Raw genomic sequence first — 16,224 nt, 5'->3', positions numbered from 1 at the left:
CAGGAACGAGACTGCAGCCGAGTGTTTTGACACATGATGGTCTGTTGTATTTTCAGTCCGTTAATACACATTCATTTACCAAACACAAACCGAGTGGAAAGGAAAGCACTCATCAGCAGAAACAAGGGTACAAAACTCAATTCCAGCAGCCTTCACAGAAGGGATAGTCAGTGTTCACAACGGCACCACTGGAAGGCAGAGACGCACGGAGACCTGCACTCACACCTGAAGTGGAAGCTCTCATTTTGGTGATTAGTTTTGCTAGAGACACAATTTAGGAAAAAAAACAACCCCAGAACTGTGACTTCTGGCACTTTTTCTCTTTTCCTGAGTGTCAGGAAAAAGGTAAGTTATTTAATTATTTACATCTAGGACACTTTATGAAAACTCAGTTGGAGACTAAAACCAGAATAATCACAAAGATTTGAAAATACAACAAGAAAGCAGGCAGGAAAAAAAAAAAAAAGAAAGAAACCCAAAGAGGATCGTTGCATTCAGTGGTCTGATACACAGTTTCAGTGTGTGTTCCACTTGGATTTACCTTAATTCTACACGTTTAACTTGATTCACCGCCACGGCGTTATGCTCCTGGTTTAAACCTCAGTTTTGCAAAGCTCCTGGTTTCAGCAGGATCTCAGCTGTGTGACAGGGATTGCCCATTCGAGCCAATGCGCAGCATGAGCGCCACAAAACGTGTGTGCATTGGAGTCTTGCAGCCACCCAAGAGATGCCAGCCTCTACCATCTACCCGGTACGGAGGCCTCTTGCTCTCCTCGCCTCGGCCTCCAGCACATCCCACAGACCGCGTCCCTCGTGCTGGGAAGGCAGAGCAGCAGCTCGGCAGCTGACGGAGGTGGACTCAGATTTGGGTCCTCCCACTGGGCAGGAGGAGAAGGAAGAGGCGCTCACCTAAAGGCCCGTTCGGAGGGCTTTCCACGGTCCGTAAATGCGGCTGCTGCGCGTGGATTACAAACCCAGGGTGTCCTAGCTATGAGTGCACAGAGCAACTGTTACACCGAAATAACAGCGAACCAAGTCAGAGTTTGATTGTGCATGGCTGTTTCCTTGGAAGGGACAAAGCTACTGTAACTTATTACCGTTAGCTAGGCAAAACCCACCCTGAGGTCCCCCCCAGGGTCAGCACCAGGACTGTGAAATTGTTTTGTGAAACCTGATCAAAAGAAATGAAAACGGAGTGTTTGGGGCTTAATCCAGCAAAGGCGACATCAGGTCGGGTGAACTCGGTGGTGGCTGCCCTGGGCGGGAAGCAGGTTTGCCGCAGCAGCGCCGGCCAGCTTGGGCTGCTCGTCTTCTGGTTGCGCTACGCACTTCCACTGGAAAAAGTGAGCTCCCACTGTAATGCCAACAGACACGTCCTGTGTTCGCGCTAGCTGAAACGTACCTGCTTGGGATAAGAACTGACAAATGCACTTGCTGGCCTGGGGACTCCGTTAGCACATCAGTCAGCTGCAAACGAGGTCAGGCCACAGAGGCTGCCTCCACGCACGTCCAGCAGCAGCACGCTGAGGCTGAGACCGGGAGCTGAAGCACTCGAGTTCTCTGACAAATTATTTTTAGTAAAGTCCTTAACATAGGATGACATTTATCCCTCAGTTTTAAACCATGCATCGATTCTACAGTGAGACGTTTATCCAGTCCAACATTTATACAACAGTATCTATATTTTAAAATACGAGAATATTTAAAAAAATTAAAAACGAAGATACAATACTGAGTGTGAGTTCCAGAAGTGGCATATATTAAAGAATAAATTAAAAAAAAAAAGAAGTGTTGTACTCAGGTTCAACTACAAAATAAAGCCAAAGCCTGGGAGAAACATCTCTCATTTCGTACAGTTCTAAGGAATAAATGCCACAAGAAACAGTTTGTGTTTCCAGGCTTGCTAGTGCTTGAACCCACATCACTTGTTACAGTACTGTATGTCTGCGAGCCATCCTCTGCAGTCTGAAGGTATGAAAAGCAAAACCTCTCTGGCATTAAGGACTGACAAGTAGTGATTGTTCAGGTGCAGAAATCAACTCTCTCACGGTGTTAAAACTCACAGGCTTCTTAATATAAGAAACAGAACTCTTCCGGCTCTCTGAGGAGGGCAGCAGAGGACAGACGGGGCGCTACCAGCTCTGAGCACGAGGGTGCAGAGCTGAGCATCCACTGGACATCGATCCAGTGCCATCAGCTGTCCAGGGCACGCAGAGCCGCACTCCATTAACACCACCCGAGTTACAAAGCCCCCGTAGTTTGCTGCTACCTTAAAAGACAATCTAAGCTTAATTTAACAATTATAAGAAACTTCGCTAATATGGGGACGGGGACAATAAGAGCACTTAGAAGATGACAGGAGCCTCATACTGCAAGGTTCACGTGTATGGGTGGCGGGGTTGAATGCTTCCTTTTCAACTATGACTACAGACCTGTGTGACTTACAATGGTTCTGACAGGCTATAATTGTTTGAAGTTAGCAGCTTTGTTCAAACTAAACCAGCTAAAAACACATCAAGAGATAAAAGCTCTGAACTAGCACTGATGTGAAGTAACAAGACACCTTTGATCTCCTCTGATTGCAAATGGTCGAGGCATGGCATATTGCTCTGGCTCTGCAGGGGGTGACCCCAGGTTGATTTTTTTTAAGGGAAAAAACTCAAGGGAATGTACTTATCTGCTAGCAGCACCCCGGCCAAAAGCATCAGTCCCTTGGATCAAAGATTATCACATAAACTGCTGCCCATGCACTCCCAACAGGCTAACCAGACCACAGATTCACCAAACAGAAAGGAGTAATTTGCAATTGCATCTACAAAACACAAGCATAAAAAAGTGGGAACTGTAGGAAGTGGCTAAAACTTGGGCTGCCTGGAGAAACGTCAGTGTTCGTTGCTTACGCAGGCGATGCAGCATGCAGAATTACCCGGTGCCTATTTAGGTTTCTGAAGATAGAAAAGACAATCAGCTAAAATGTGGAGCCAGCTACGTTTTGAGGACAGCTGGATGACCAGTGTGATTCCTCTCCAGTTAAAAACAGGTGAGACTGTTGGCAGAGTCAAAATAGAAAAAAGAAACTTGATTATGAACTGAATTAAATGGCAGATCAGCTGGGCTTTTGACTGAGGAGGGCTGGGCACCCGTAGGAACACAGGCCAGACCTCAACCAAGCCCTGCTAGCGAAGGCAGTCCTTGGCTGCACACACGGCAGAGGAGCTCAGCTCCCACTTCTGCAGATCAGGCTCCCGTTGGGCATTCCTAGCAGCCTGCTCTCTTAGTGTTTGACGTGGCGCCGCTGGGGAGCGCCTCTCCCAGCACTGCAGCTGGTGCTGAACATGAAACTGGGAGGCGCAGCTCACTGTGGGACGGAGGACGGCGCAAAGGCGCAGGGTGGCACCCACCAAGCCACGTCCTGGCCCAAGACAGTAGTGTTTTGCCCAGGGATGCCCAATAAAATCGCTGCTTCACTATACTGTGAGGTGCAAAAAAGCTTGGAAACCGAGTTCCACCTGTATTGAGGAGACATCCTGCATGACTGGGCTCAAGATTGTGGCTGGTGTAGTAACAAAGTAGATCGGAGACGAGGTTTTGCAAAATGCTCCCCTTCCCCTTGCGTTCACCCAGTCTACAAAGTGATGTGTCAGCTCAGGGGGAGCACAGCTGGCCTGAGGCTTCACCTCTAGCTCAGCGGCCTTTCCCTTCTGTTAAATGGGAGGGAAAGGAATGGAAAGAAAAGCCTACCTGTGTAATGTCATACAAACGCACGAGTAAAGGGCCCAGAGCACAGAGCTTAGCATGGCCCATGCTGGCTTTTGAGCCTCTGTTCCCTATCACACTCAGCGCCTCGTCCTCCTTCAGCTCCAGAGATCTACGACTTTTACTTTAAAACTTGGTTCTCTCTTGAAGAAAGCCTTCAGGCACAGTTTAAACAAACCGATGTGCTGCATTTCTGTAAAGGCCAGAAAATGCCACTGACTTCCAGCACCTTCAGCTAGCTCCAGTGAGGCTGCCCTTTGCCAAGGCCTACACGGTGCCATGCTACGCGTAAGACATGCTGATTGCTCTAGCGGTAGTAAAAAAAAACAGTATTTTTTCCCCACCTAGAGGGGAGAAGAGACCAAAATACTGATTCTGATAAAAGATTGCTCGTATGTTTCCATCTAAGCAGTGAAATGTCTGTGCTTGGCAAGCTGAGATGGTCGGACAGCCCCCGGCAGCACCAGGCAGCGCTTCGTGGAGAGCTGCACGAGGGCTCTGACAGCGTACGAGGCGAGGTGAGGGGCTCCGGCGAGCCAATGCACGGGTACCTGAAAGCCTGAGAAAGCACACGCAGCCCACGACTCCGGCGCAGCCACAGCACAATCACGGAACGTACGCAACCACAGTACACAGCTGGCAGTGGTAACAACAGCAGTTAGGATTTGGTTCCTATCCCAGGAAGTGGCCTGCATCCTTAAGGTGCTCGGAACGTGTCTTAGAAGTAACTCCTTCAGACAAGAAAGTTCTTTTTTTTTGCCGTAATTTCCAAGTCTTTCCCCTCTTCTCCTTTGCTAGTGTTGATTTGCTTGCAGTTCCTCCACCAAAATCCTTCAGAAAGGCACATTAGCTTGGTGGAGGTCCTTTTTTGCCGCCCTTCGCAACGAACAGCTTTCAGAAATCACATATTGTTCATCAACTTGTCTCTAAAGAACCAGACTTGAAAATGTAAAGCAGTCTACATCTTCTTAAGTCCACACCTCCATGGGTACCATGGACTCCTTTGTTCCGACGGAGGGAAGCAAGTACTCTTCCTCCAGGAAGCTGAAGGGGAATTGCACCAGAAACCCACGGATCTTTTTTAATTCTTCTGCTGCTTTTGCAGGATCATCATTTGCTAATTTTGGTTTGTTGATGAAGTCACGCAGCTGGGCTAAATTATTCACCTGGTCACTGGGCAGGCATCGAAACACCTGAGCGAAACAGAAAGAAGGGACAGGTCAGCGCAGGGCAAACACCGCGATGTGGACTTTCCAAAAGAGACCAAAACATCCAACAAATATTTGCCCGGATGGGAGCAACTAAATTAACAGCCTGGAGAGCGAGGAGGGAAAAGGTGCATCTGTGGTACGGCTGCCATCTGTGGCGTGGTTGGAGCATGCAGAGAGGAAAGCCCAGGGCTTTCTCTGACCACTGCAAAAGGTCATTAAAAACCAGAAGTAAAAATTGTTTTGACTCCAGTTACGCTATGGCCAGCTAGAAGAAAGGAAGTACACCCGGGTGATGCAAGGATGCACGCAGTCCAGTTTCTTGTTCCCAGCTACTGCATTTCACCGACCCTATTTGTTCATTTGACAGACCCCAGGAGCCGGACCTGCTGCCCTGGCCCTCCCGGCTGCGAGGGGACAAGGCGTCACCTTATCGAAGATGGTGGCGTTGCGAGCTGCTGTGGAGATCCACACCTCCTTGAAGAATCTCTCACAGACGGGATCCTGGTGGTCTGGATTGAGATCAGAGCCGCCGAGGACAACCCTGAGAAGAGAAGAGAAGAGGAAGGGACTGACGCCTGCCCAAGCCAAAGCTCCGGGCACTCCCTGTCTTGAGACATGCCCAGAAAGGAAAAGTGTCCTCAGCCTTAGCGCTGCCTGATTTTCTCCTTTCTTTCCATGCAGTAACTGTCCAGATGGGAAACAGGGGAAGGGGGGGAGGAGAAAAAGGTCTTAATGAAAAACCGGCTGTGTTGTCAGCCAGATGGTCGCTCTGAGTGAACAAACTTCCATTAGGAAGAGACACCACCACCCAAAACTGAGGCAGTGTGAAAACAGGATCTGGAGGCAAAACATCACTGTCTTGTTTATGAGCTCTCCCAGAGAAATCCCTGAGCAAAATGATTTGTAAGTCAAACTGCCGAGCCAAGGACGGGAACGGCAGGAGAAAGCCTAGCTCTAGGAACGCAGCAGCGGAACTCTAGGTTAGATCCCAGCCTGGTGATGCTACAGCAGAGACAGCAGCAGCAGCTCCCTTGGTTTTAAGGGCTTCGGCCAGGCGTGAGCCCGAGCACGCCCTGGCTGGTGCCCGCGCCCCACCTGAAGCAGCGCAGCCGCAGGGACTGGGCGAACTTCCCGGCGCTGTACTCCTCCCCGTCCATCACCGAGGGCACGGTCTCGGTGTCCTGCACGATGATGGCCATTTCGCTGTCCCGCTTGCCCAGCATGCTGCGGTCGTTGATGTTGGCAGAGCCTGGTGGTGGGGAACAACCGACGGTGACACCCCAGTGCCATGTGAGACCCCCCCACTGCCCCGCAGCACCCGCACCCTTCGTCTCCATGGGGGCACAGCTGTGGCTTCGCTACGTACCATTAACCCGCCGCCAGCCTAATTTTTAGCTGCTTTCCCACCCCAGCACTCCTGATGTAAGCGATAAAGCACAAAGACAGCACCAAGGTTACAGCCCCTCCCGTGCCAGGCAAAGGTGGAGGGCTGGACTGAGTTAATTCCACTTATTTTTGAGAGGAGAGAAAATCCGACACAACTGCTTCATGAGCATCGCCTACATCACGCTGCTCAGCGCCATGGTTCAGGCTGCACAGGGCAGGAGCTCTGGGAGTAAGGGATGCCAGAGCTCACCCCGACCCGAGGGCTTCCTTACTGAAGCAGGACGCGGGGAAAGGCAAGACCACATTTTTGCAGGCTTCAAGCTTGGAAGAAGGTTAAATCACAGCCAAGACAAAGCCAAAATTTTCAAAAGTTGAGTTTCTCTGTAACTTCCCGGACGCTTTTGCTGAAAGACGTCGCAGCTTGCGAAGGTCTGGGTTTGGATGACAAGTTCACTGATGCACAAGGGCTCTCCGTGTAAATCCCCTCGTCTTTAGTGATGTAACGAGGGGAAGTTTCCCATTTGCATTTGGAAGGCAGGAATTTTGGGGGATTTGAGAGCTTAGTCACTGCCAGTGCAGTAAAGCACCAGCAGTCAGGGGCCTGGAAGCCCCTCTGCCTTTCCAGAGGCAGGAGCCAGCAGGTCAGTAACCCACGGAAATGACCCGAACAACAAAAAACGTCCGGACACGGCCTTGAACTCCGCAAGAGACCCCCAGACACCAGTCAGCCATTTGGCCTTCCCTGTGACTGAGTATTCTCACGGGGAGTTAACGCTGCCAGAAGAAACACCAGCCAAGCTCCCTCAGTGCTCTAACCTCCTGACAGCCTCTCCTGAGCTTTCTTTCCATGCACCTCCATCTCTTTTTTAGGTGGAAATGCAGTCTCACCGGCTCCCCATCACCTCACCAGATGGCACGGATATACGTGCGGTAAAAAAATTCAGCCCGCAGGCCTGGAGAACAGAAGAAAGGAGCTGTCTCAGGCCCCTGGGCCATCACGCTCACAACAACATTGCTCCTGCTCCAGGAATAAAACCACCCCCAGGATGCTGGGCGTACCAGAGACGTGAGCTGACCCCCTGGGAGGGTAACAGAGGAGCAAACCTAAGCACAAGTCATCCGAGACAAGGGCTGAGCTGCTGCTTTGAGTGAGGGGAGTATTTCAACTCTTGCAAAATCTGGTGTGGAATTGTTCTCTGGCAAAGTTCTCATTGCTGGGATAACAGATCGGAAAGGGTTCTGTTAAAGAAACAGACTCAAATTCTGCTTTTCTACTGCAATGTGCAATTCGGAGCCCAAGGTCTCCTGCCTTTGTTACCATATTTATTATGAGACCAGGAAGCAGAGACACGAAATGATAGCTATTACTTGTTAGAACCCATTTCCCCATTCTTAGGAAACGGAGCTGATAAACGACACATGTTGTCCAAACCGTCCAAATTTCACGGCACATTCTGTTCTTTAAGGAACAGATGACAAGTCTCACAAGTCTTCCTGCTAGAGCAGAGTTTGATACAAGACAGATGGACAATATTCCCTGCACTGGGATTCTCTTAACTGCTACACGGGGATTTAAAGCCATTCTAGAAAAACAAATTAAACGACAGCTTTCCAAATCCTTTTCTCCCTCCTACCTACCACCCTCCTGATGAATTTATGAGTTTGTTTTTTAACAGTCAAATGTTTCACAAGAAAGAACTCACAACACAGGGAAGCACACAGCATCGCAGCCCACGCCGGGCACGTGGCTAAGGGAAAAACCCCGGTGGATGGAGCGGTACAAGGCCCTCCCGCAAGCGCCCCGCTCACCGATTATGACCGTGTTGTCATCAGCAATAAGCAGCTTGCTGTGAACGTAGATGAGCTCGGTGACCAGCTTTCCTTCCAACTCTGCATATGTTCGGAGTCCACAGAATGAAATGTAGTTGATCCACTTATCTCCAACTGAGAAGGAAGAGAGAACAAAACCAATGGGATGTGAGAGGGGGAAGGAGAGCAGAAAAAGATCCTCTTGATGTAAAGCCCTGTTTGAACAGCACACATTACTTCTAGCAATTTGTGTTACAAAAGCACATAAGCAGGTATTGGAAGTACGTTTGTTTAAAAATAGACTTTCAAAAACACCTGTGGGCTCTCTGATCTGCTGCCTGCCCAGATACACCACTTTGGTGAGAAGTAACCCAAGCCTCCCTCACGCAGCATGCAAGTACTCCCAATTGATACGAGCACCTTAAAATAACTGGACTCTGCGACTGTTTTTCTGCAGGGTCTGCAGAAAGGAGGTTATAAGCAGGTGTTTTGCCCACGCACAGTATGGAAAATACGTCCTCGTGTAATTGTCTGCAGTGTGGATTTACACAAAGCACCAGAACTAACGAGCATTATGGATGCCTCTTGCATTTGCGATACCCGTTTTTCACGGTGCTGATTCCCACCAGAGCACATCCAGGCGGGTGCCCTTGGAGGAAATGGACGGAAAGCAGAGCTGCCATCAGGCAGGTCTGTCCTCGCCGAAACCAGGCTGGGATGTGCCGGGGCAGCGTACAGCTGCGGTGTGTGAGCCGCTCCCAGCAGTGTGGCCCAGCTCAGGACGTTTTCCAAATAACAGGATCCTGAGCAGCTGCAACTGCGCCGTGCTCCTCCCTGGGGTCATTCCCTCCTCCGGATCGGGGCTGCGTCCAAATACAAGGTCTGAAAGCCAGCCAAGGCTCACACGACCTAAGGAACCTCTGCGCTGGGATGCTGCAGAGGCTGAGGTCGCTCGCCAGCTCATCATGTGCAGTGCTGCCCACCAGTGTGATGCCTCAACCCAAACCTGACCCCTCAGCTACAACTAGCATGCATTTTACTAGCAGTTAAAAGAACAAGCTGTGCCCAGCCAGGAGCTACAGATAGGGCCTTGCTGCCCAATTTATATTTTGCAGGAGGCAGCGAGGCTTTCAGTGAGCCTCTCCCCATCACCTGGGGTTGCAGCGCTCCCGGCTGCTGCAGGTTACCTAACGCTGCAACTGGAGGATTTCAGCTACGGATGCCTCTATCCAACAGCAGCAGCCTATGACCATAACAGAGAGGAATACGGCTCTTACCCTCTGCTTTCAGCTGGCCCAGGATCGAGTTTTCTCCTCGGCACATGGTCCTGGAAAGAAGGTAGGCAGCCGTGAGCGCCACTGTGTCTCGAGGCAATGGCATATGCTGAAGCAGAACCCAGGGAGGTAAATTGCAAACACAGATGCTTTTTAAATACCCCATGCAAGCAGAAGAAACATGGTGCTTACAGAGCACACATTCCTTCCATACAAATGGTAATGTATCAAGGACTGCTCATTTCCTAAAAGTGTTGATACCATCAGTGTATGAACTGGGAAGCATTTCTGCCTTCTGAAGCAGGGCTCCTACAGTCTGAGCCGCAGGGCTGGGTATGAGGGACCTCAAAAAAAAACAAACCATGCAGAATGTCTGCAAAATGCAGGGAGTTTGTGTGAGTATGGTTTGTCTGGAAAAGCCACAGCCAATATCTCATTAAAAAAAAAGAAATAAAAGAGCTGAAGCCCTGGGGAGGAACCACAGTAGAAGTTGCTTATAGGAGAGCAAGAGCATTGGGCGGGAGGGTGGAGACCTCAAAGGTGAAAAAACTGTTTTGATGAGCAGAAAGGAAAAGAAATGTGTTTTACAGCATCACAGTGCATGCAGGGAGCAGCTAATGGGTCAAGAATTGGGGTTTTGTGTAGGGGTAGAGGGGAGCCTGCAATGCTGGGGCGAGCAACGTGCTGTCCACATCATGCAGAAGGGACTGGGGGGGTCTCTGGCGGCCCCACCAGCGCAGGCAGTGTGCGGTACCTGTAGTTGAAGTGCATGATGGCCTGCAGCGCGTTGCCCCCTCCAGTCGAGATGTCGCCTTCGAAGCCAGGCAGCAGCGGGATCACCACGTACACTCGGAAACGCTTGTTCTCCCTGAAGGGACAGTTTGGGGAAAATGTTAGCCTGCAAATTTTACCGCTTGGTCTCACTTTCTCTGTGTTGACTGGCTTGGTTTCTGTCCAAGGCCACTAGAAAAATTGTAAGGGAGCAAAGCGTGAAATGCATTTCCAGGTTCGGGGCTTCATCACCTGACAAAGATAAAGCACATTTCACACAACGGGACAGACACGCTAATTATTTTGCAGATTGTGCCTGCCACTGGGAAAGTTCATCCGAGCACCCCAGTATGTGGGCCTCACCGCTACTGGCACAGCCTGGCGCCCGGCAGCGGAGACCCCAGAGCTACGACAGGCAGGAAGCCAACACCTGACCCAAAGTGCCCGCTCCATGCTGGCTTTTAGGTGTCAGGAACACTGTCAGGCGTCAGGAACACCAGAAGAGTTTCGGTGGGTGCTGGCAGAGGGGCTGCAGACCACGCTGCGGCCTCGTTGTGCGGCTCCGCACCCACGGAGGCCTGGTGGAGGCCGCCAGGTGGCGAGCAGGGCCCGCCGGGCGCTCTCCCAGCCTCCCCTGCCTGCGGCCTCCGACGATAGGGAATTTTATTTCATTTCCCCTGCACCTCCCCGCAGCTGTGCGGCGTCCCGCAAGCAGGCCTTCGTCTGGCAGCGCACCTCGGGCCCAGGCGAGGCGGCCTTGCCTGCACAGACAAATGGCTGTGGGACTGAGGCTGTCTGTACTGCGAGGGCGATACAGCGACAAAAGCCTTCTGCACAAAGCTGCTTGTTTGTCTAAGCACCATGTTTATTAAAGAAATTAAAGATCCACCCATAGAAAAAAAGAGGAAGCCCAGAAAAGAACGTTATTAATTGCATCATTACAAAATATTTAGTCTAGAAGAGGAAGAAAAGTAGAAGCTTGACTAAAAAACTTACTGCAGCATTAAACATCCGTGGGTCACCTACACCGCTTTCCCCTGGCAGTTTGGAAGTTGTGCATCTCATACAAAATGTTTAGGACTGCCTTTACTTTTAACCTTAGGCAATGCCAAGCACTCGGGAGCGTGCACAGTATTTGGTGAGGAATCACCGACATTAATTCGGCACTGTATTGGCATAAAATTGGAACAATAAAGAAGTGAATTGAGCCTTGCATCTGAAAATGTGTCACTGAAGCATCTGCACAATCCCCTTTTTTATTAGACTTTCTGACTTCTGGACAGAATGATTCCCTGCGCAGAAACCTCATATAAGAGGAAAATCTTCTCAGATTACCTGAGGAATTTGCTGCTACCCCAGCAGCATCGCTAAAAGCAATCGCTGAAAAAGGCCTGTGGCAATCCACTCCCACAGGCACAAAATCCAGAGTGGTTTCCATCCACGGGGACACCAAAGTGCACGGAGCTGCTCTCTGGACCGACCCACCCTGATGCCTGGTCAGACCATGATTATGCGACTAGCCTCCTACTGCGCTGCTCTCACTGCTTCACAACTTGCACCGGACTGGCACGACTCCTCACTTACCCTGGGTGAGGAAATCCACCTTCATCCTGAGCTTGCTTCAATTATTTGGGCTGTGCATTGCTGCTCAGGGATCACAGGCAACTCCACCCTGTCGTTAGTGGCATAGCAGATAACACCCATGCTCTCCCAGTCTGAATAGTGCTTATCCTCGCACAGCACCTCTGAATGAAGCCTGTCTCATTGCATTCGTGTGGCCTTACAGATGCTACTGCAGTGTTTCAGAGGCAGGAGCTGCTGTCTGTCTGGGGTTGGCCTCTTTTACCCGAGTGGGACTTTCCAAGCACAAGCACCAAAGAGAGTGAAATCTCTGAGATTCCAGAGAGCACCTCCGAGACAGCAGGCCCTGCAGAGCTCTGCACAGCTACATGGAAAAAACAATCAGTGCACAGCACAGCAGCATGTGAGAGGTAAAAGAAAGTAGTTTAGGGAGCTTTCTCTATATCAGCCCAGCAAGACCAGGACACAGTTTTAGACTACGACACACATGTATCTTAAAGACAGGCTCCAGAAGAGCAACCTTAAGCAAGGCTGTCCAGGATCAAAGCGAAGACAAGCCACTGCCTGTGGTATTCACTTCAGCACGGGGTTAGGCGTTCTCATGCAACAGGAGTGCCTAACACGGAGCTGGGTTTGATCCATCCAGGAACAAGCTGCAGTCCCCTTGCAGTGGCTGCAGGTTGTAAATATCCTCCAGCACTTACCAGAAAAAGTGGTTCCAACAACAGCTGAACCCTGCAGTAAAACCCTAGACATGTGTTTGCTTCCCCAATTTAAAAGCAATCTTCTCTACAGATAATTTAAATAAGTGGCACATCCCACACGTCCCAGTTCAACCTCCTCCCCCACTAACTTGCCCTACCATACAGGCCAAGGCTGGTTTGCTCTGCAGCAAAGGTGTGACCTTTGCGGAGCACGAAGGACTTGCTTTTCAAACAAGTTACATCGCTCAAAACACATACGCTTCAGGGTAGGTCAAAAACCAAAACCTTCCTGGTAGCACGGTAGCACAGAAACCACTGAAGAATCTCACTGCTGCAAAAGCAAGTAGATGTCTGCCCACACAGGTTGTGTGTTGGAAAAACTATTATAGTGTGGTGTCCATTAAGATGTTATTTTGAACCGCACTGCATAAATGCATCCGGCAGACTTTCATTGTGTTGTTAAGAAGAGGTTACCTGTGCGCTTTAAGAATCCTCTGAGCAATTGCATCGCCAACCTTGTTCCAGACAACTTTGTCATCAGCACAGCTAATAAAGAACTGGTTCTGCAGGAAAAGCAAGCAAAACTACTGTCACAGAATGCCAGAGATGCACAAAATAAATATTTGCATACTTTCAGACAAAGAGCAACTAAAGATCGCTGTGTTTTGTGTGTTGTCTGAACGGATGCTTTTTTTTTTTTTTAATTAGATGATGTGTGTCTGTGCTTGCTTGGGGAATGAATTGGTCCTTATTGATCGCTCTGTTCAGACAGTTCATATAAAGAGCAACTCAACAATGGGATAATAAAAAAAATAAGAAAAGAGGAGAATCCGTGTCTCTGGTCAGCCAAGGCTGAGGGTCTCTCCAACACAGGAGACTCCTGCAGCTCCAGGCCGCAGGGATGCAGGAGCAGCCTCGTGCGTGGGGGCTTGGGGCGTGCACAGGGGCCATGGAGGGGGCAGGAAGACTGCTGCACAGGCCACAGAAGTTGCTGGCAGCTTTGCAAAGAGGTTTGTAAAGGAGAGGTGTGCTGCCAGGGTACATACGCATCAGCTTTGTCTGAAGTTGGTGGAAACAGTCCCAAAAATTCAGAGCACATTCTGTATTAATATCCACGGGACTCAAAATTCAGAGAAGACCAACCCTCAAAAGAAGTACCACCCTCCTGGTGGCTGCAAGCCCTGCTCAGAGCGTCAGGATCCTGCTGCTTTCCCTCCTTTCCACTCACCTCTATGTAGATGTAGTGCTTGCTGTTCTCTATCACGCTGATGTAAGCGTTGTGGATGGACTCCTCGTGGTATTTAATGCCAGCCGACCAGTCAGCAGCAGAACGGATCACCTGGAAAGCAAGAGACCGACACCTTTGCCTCAGCCCCATGCAGGACGGCACAGCATTGCAACTGAATTATTCCAGAGGCATTGCTGCCTCTCAGAATCTCACTAAATAAGGCAATATGTGCAACATTCACCATTTGTAATAACTGAAAAGGAAGCTTAAAAACAGAATTAATGTTTAATAATGTCCTGATAGAAACAAAAGTGCACTGTCATGTTGCTGCTTTGTTCCCCTCTCCCAACAAAGCAGCTCAACACGAATTAGAATTAGCAAAGAACACCTACTCTTGCTTAAGGTCTTACAATAAGCTGTTTTAAAAACAATCTGAATTTCTAAGCTTTAGGGGTGCACATCCAATCGGTGACCTCTCCTCCTCAGCTGTTTTTAAAGCTGAGGTCTCCAGCTGGGTCAATGCCTTTTGCTACCGTAATAATTCCTAATAATAATGTACATAATTATTCAGCCAGCTTGACAATGCTGACCACATCTTTGTCACGTGCACCTGAGGTCATTTATTTCTCCTACACAATTCTTGCAAAAGCCACCCACTTTGCGACGATACGACTTTGAACATTCATAGCAGTCCAACTGCCCAGACTGATTTATTTATTTGTGCTGGAAATCCACTTCTAAAGCGGATACTGCGAGGTCCCCAGGGCACGTTCTCCCCCTGCAATAGCACCAACCCAACGTGAGCCAGCTCATTTGCTCGTGCCCTCGGCCGCGTCCAGCAGCCTGGTGGCAGCCCGAGCCCCCTGCCACCACAGCTGCCTCCTGCGCAGCGCGACCAGCGGCAGCGAGGGCGTGCCCCGAGCGACGGTCTCCAAGACGAACACGTCGTTTTTAATTACATGTCGGTAGAGCTCAGGGAAAATAATTAGTCTTGATTAGCCTCAGTCTTTAAATGTTGTCAAGATAAAAACATGGAAACAATAGCCTTAAAATATCGCAAAACTGCCATCAGAGCAGCACAGCAGTTCATTCATACGCAGGACAAGATCCAAACAGTGTGGACCTGTGAAATGTGTGAGTATGTGAAAGAAAAAAAACACAACTGTCCTTTTCTGGGGCTCAGCCTCATTTTTTCCTGGAAATCCCTCCGGCAGATTTCTTTTCCTTCCCCACGTCCAGCTCCAGCTTTGGGTTTGCTCTGTATTACCACCCCTGTCTGACACCTTCGCCTGGAGCCCTGCTATTACTTTGTGGTCGGCATCCACCATCAAAGGTGTGCTGCTGGCTGTGGCCCAGCTGAGGGCCTTCGGGGGGCAATTAATTTCCCTAACAGCTGGGGCAGTGACCCAGCAGGGAAGGCTGGGCACTGCCAACCCCTCACCCCAAGCACCACAGCAGAGTCAGTGCAGCTTCACCTCTCACTCCTGGAGACCCGTCCTTTCCAGACGGAGTGCTTTAAATGAACTGCTTTAAACCTACACTGCTTTGCTCGGGAGGAAACGTCGTGAGCTACTCACAGCCCTGCCACCAAGAGCTCCATTCTCCTTCCTCTCCCCTCACCGACGTCTCACACAGCAGTGCCAAGTGCTGTGCCAGGTTTGTCATCTCCAGCTCCTCTAACTGACACAAGAGTAATAAATTTTCAGCTTGCTCTGGGCTGAATCATAAATCCTGGACAATGCAAGCTCTCCCGCAGACTTCAAAGAGGTGTGGTGGGCTTTGGTCATGGACAGGGCACTAAATCTTCATTGCACTTACATCACGAGCTGGATATTGCCTCACCGCGCCACGTCTTCTGCAGCGCTATCTTTGGCTGATAACTGCAAGCGCTGGAATGGAAATAGAGAAGGGAACAGACCGGCACTGCCTTTGGCAGCAGGCCTTTTGAGTCTTGCAAAACCCATGTGCAATCGCAGCGTTACTGCGAGCAAAGCCCCAAAGTTCAGACGTGAGAGGATGACGGATTGTGCCCGAGCTCACAGCCCACACCTCCACGGCGCTGCCCACGTGCTGCGCTCAGCCCCTCTGCCCACGCGGGAGCTCTGCCAGCACTGATCCTGCCCGCCCTGCCTTCTAAAAACCCTCCCTAAAATGCACTTTTCTGCTCCTCTCTGCAAAGGAGAGCAAAGCCAGATGGTACAACGAGGTCAGAGTCTGTTGATGACAGGTCAGCGGCGCAGTCCAGCAGTACCAGTGCAATCCCCACAGATCCTTTGTGTTTTCTCTGCCTCTGATCTGCCCACAATTGGAGACAGATTTGCAGACAGGCTCAGAAACAAGAAAACCCTCAGCCAGATATTCTACAGTCACCGCATACCCAGGGACACTCGGGGCAGTAACTTCTGGTCTGACATTTGCCTGTACAGCCCCTACCCAGCACCAAGGCGGGATAACGTGGGCTTGGCTGGTGTCTGAACAAAGGATTCAATATCAGGACCCTGAGG

At 50.1% G+C, this 16,224-nt stretch overlaps 1 protein-coding gene across 14 annotated transcripts in view; it reads right to left on the bottom strand.

Moving 5' to 3' along the window:
• Positions 1 to 24: 24 nt before the first annotated feature.
• The window catches only part of PLD1 (phospholipase D1), a 94,418-nt gene continuing 78,218 nt past the window's right edge, over positions 25 to 16,224 (bottom strand). For all 14 annotated transcript variants that reach the window (XM_040566530.1, XM_040566532.1, XM_040566527.1 and 11 more), the window contains 8 exons: positions 13,721 to 13,831; positions 12,967 to 13,055; positions 10,191 to 10,304; positions 9,440 to 9,489; positions 8,163 to 8,297; positions 6,063 to 6,216; positions 5,394 to 5,508; positions 25 to 4,949 (listed from right to left, as the gene is read on the bottom strand). In XM_040566530.1, the coding sequence (XP_040422464.1) occupies positions 4,725 to 4,949; positions 5,394 to 5,508; positions 6,063 to 6,216; positions 8,163 to 8,297; positions 9,440 to 9,489; positions 10,191 to 10,304; positions 12,967 to 13,055; positions 13,721 to 13,831 (993 nt within the window). In that variant the 3' untranslated portion in view covers positions 25 to 4,724. The remainder of the gene's footprint in view (positions 4,950 to 5,393; positions 5,509 to 6,062; positions 6,217 to 8,162; positions 8,298 to 9,439; positions 9,490 to 10,190; positions 10,305 to 12,966; positions 13,056 to 13,720; positions 13,832 to 16,224) is intronic.

The sequence above is a fragment of the Cygnus olor genome, chromosome 9 (assembly GCF_009769625.2).
Source record: "Cygnus olor isolate bCygOlo1 chromosome 9, bCygOlo1.pri.v2, whole genome shotgun sequence".
Taxonomy (NCBI): Eukaryota; Metazoa; Chordata; class Aves; order Anseriformes; family Anatidae; genus Cygnus; species Cygnus olor.
Note: the sequence above shows the minus strand (reverse complement) of the source record. Positions and strands in the feature narration are given on the sequence as shown.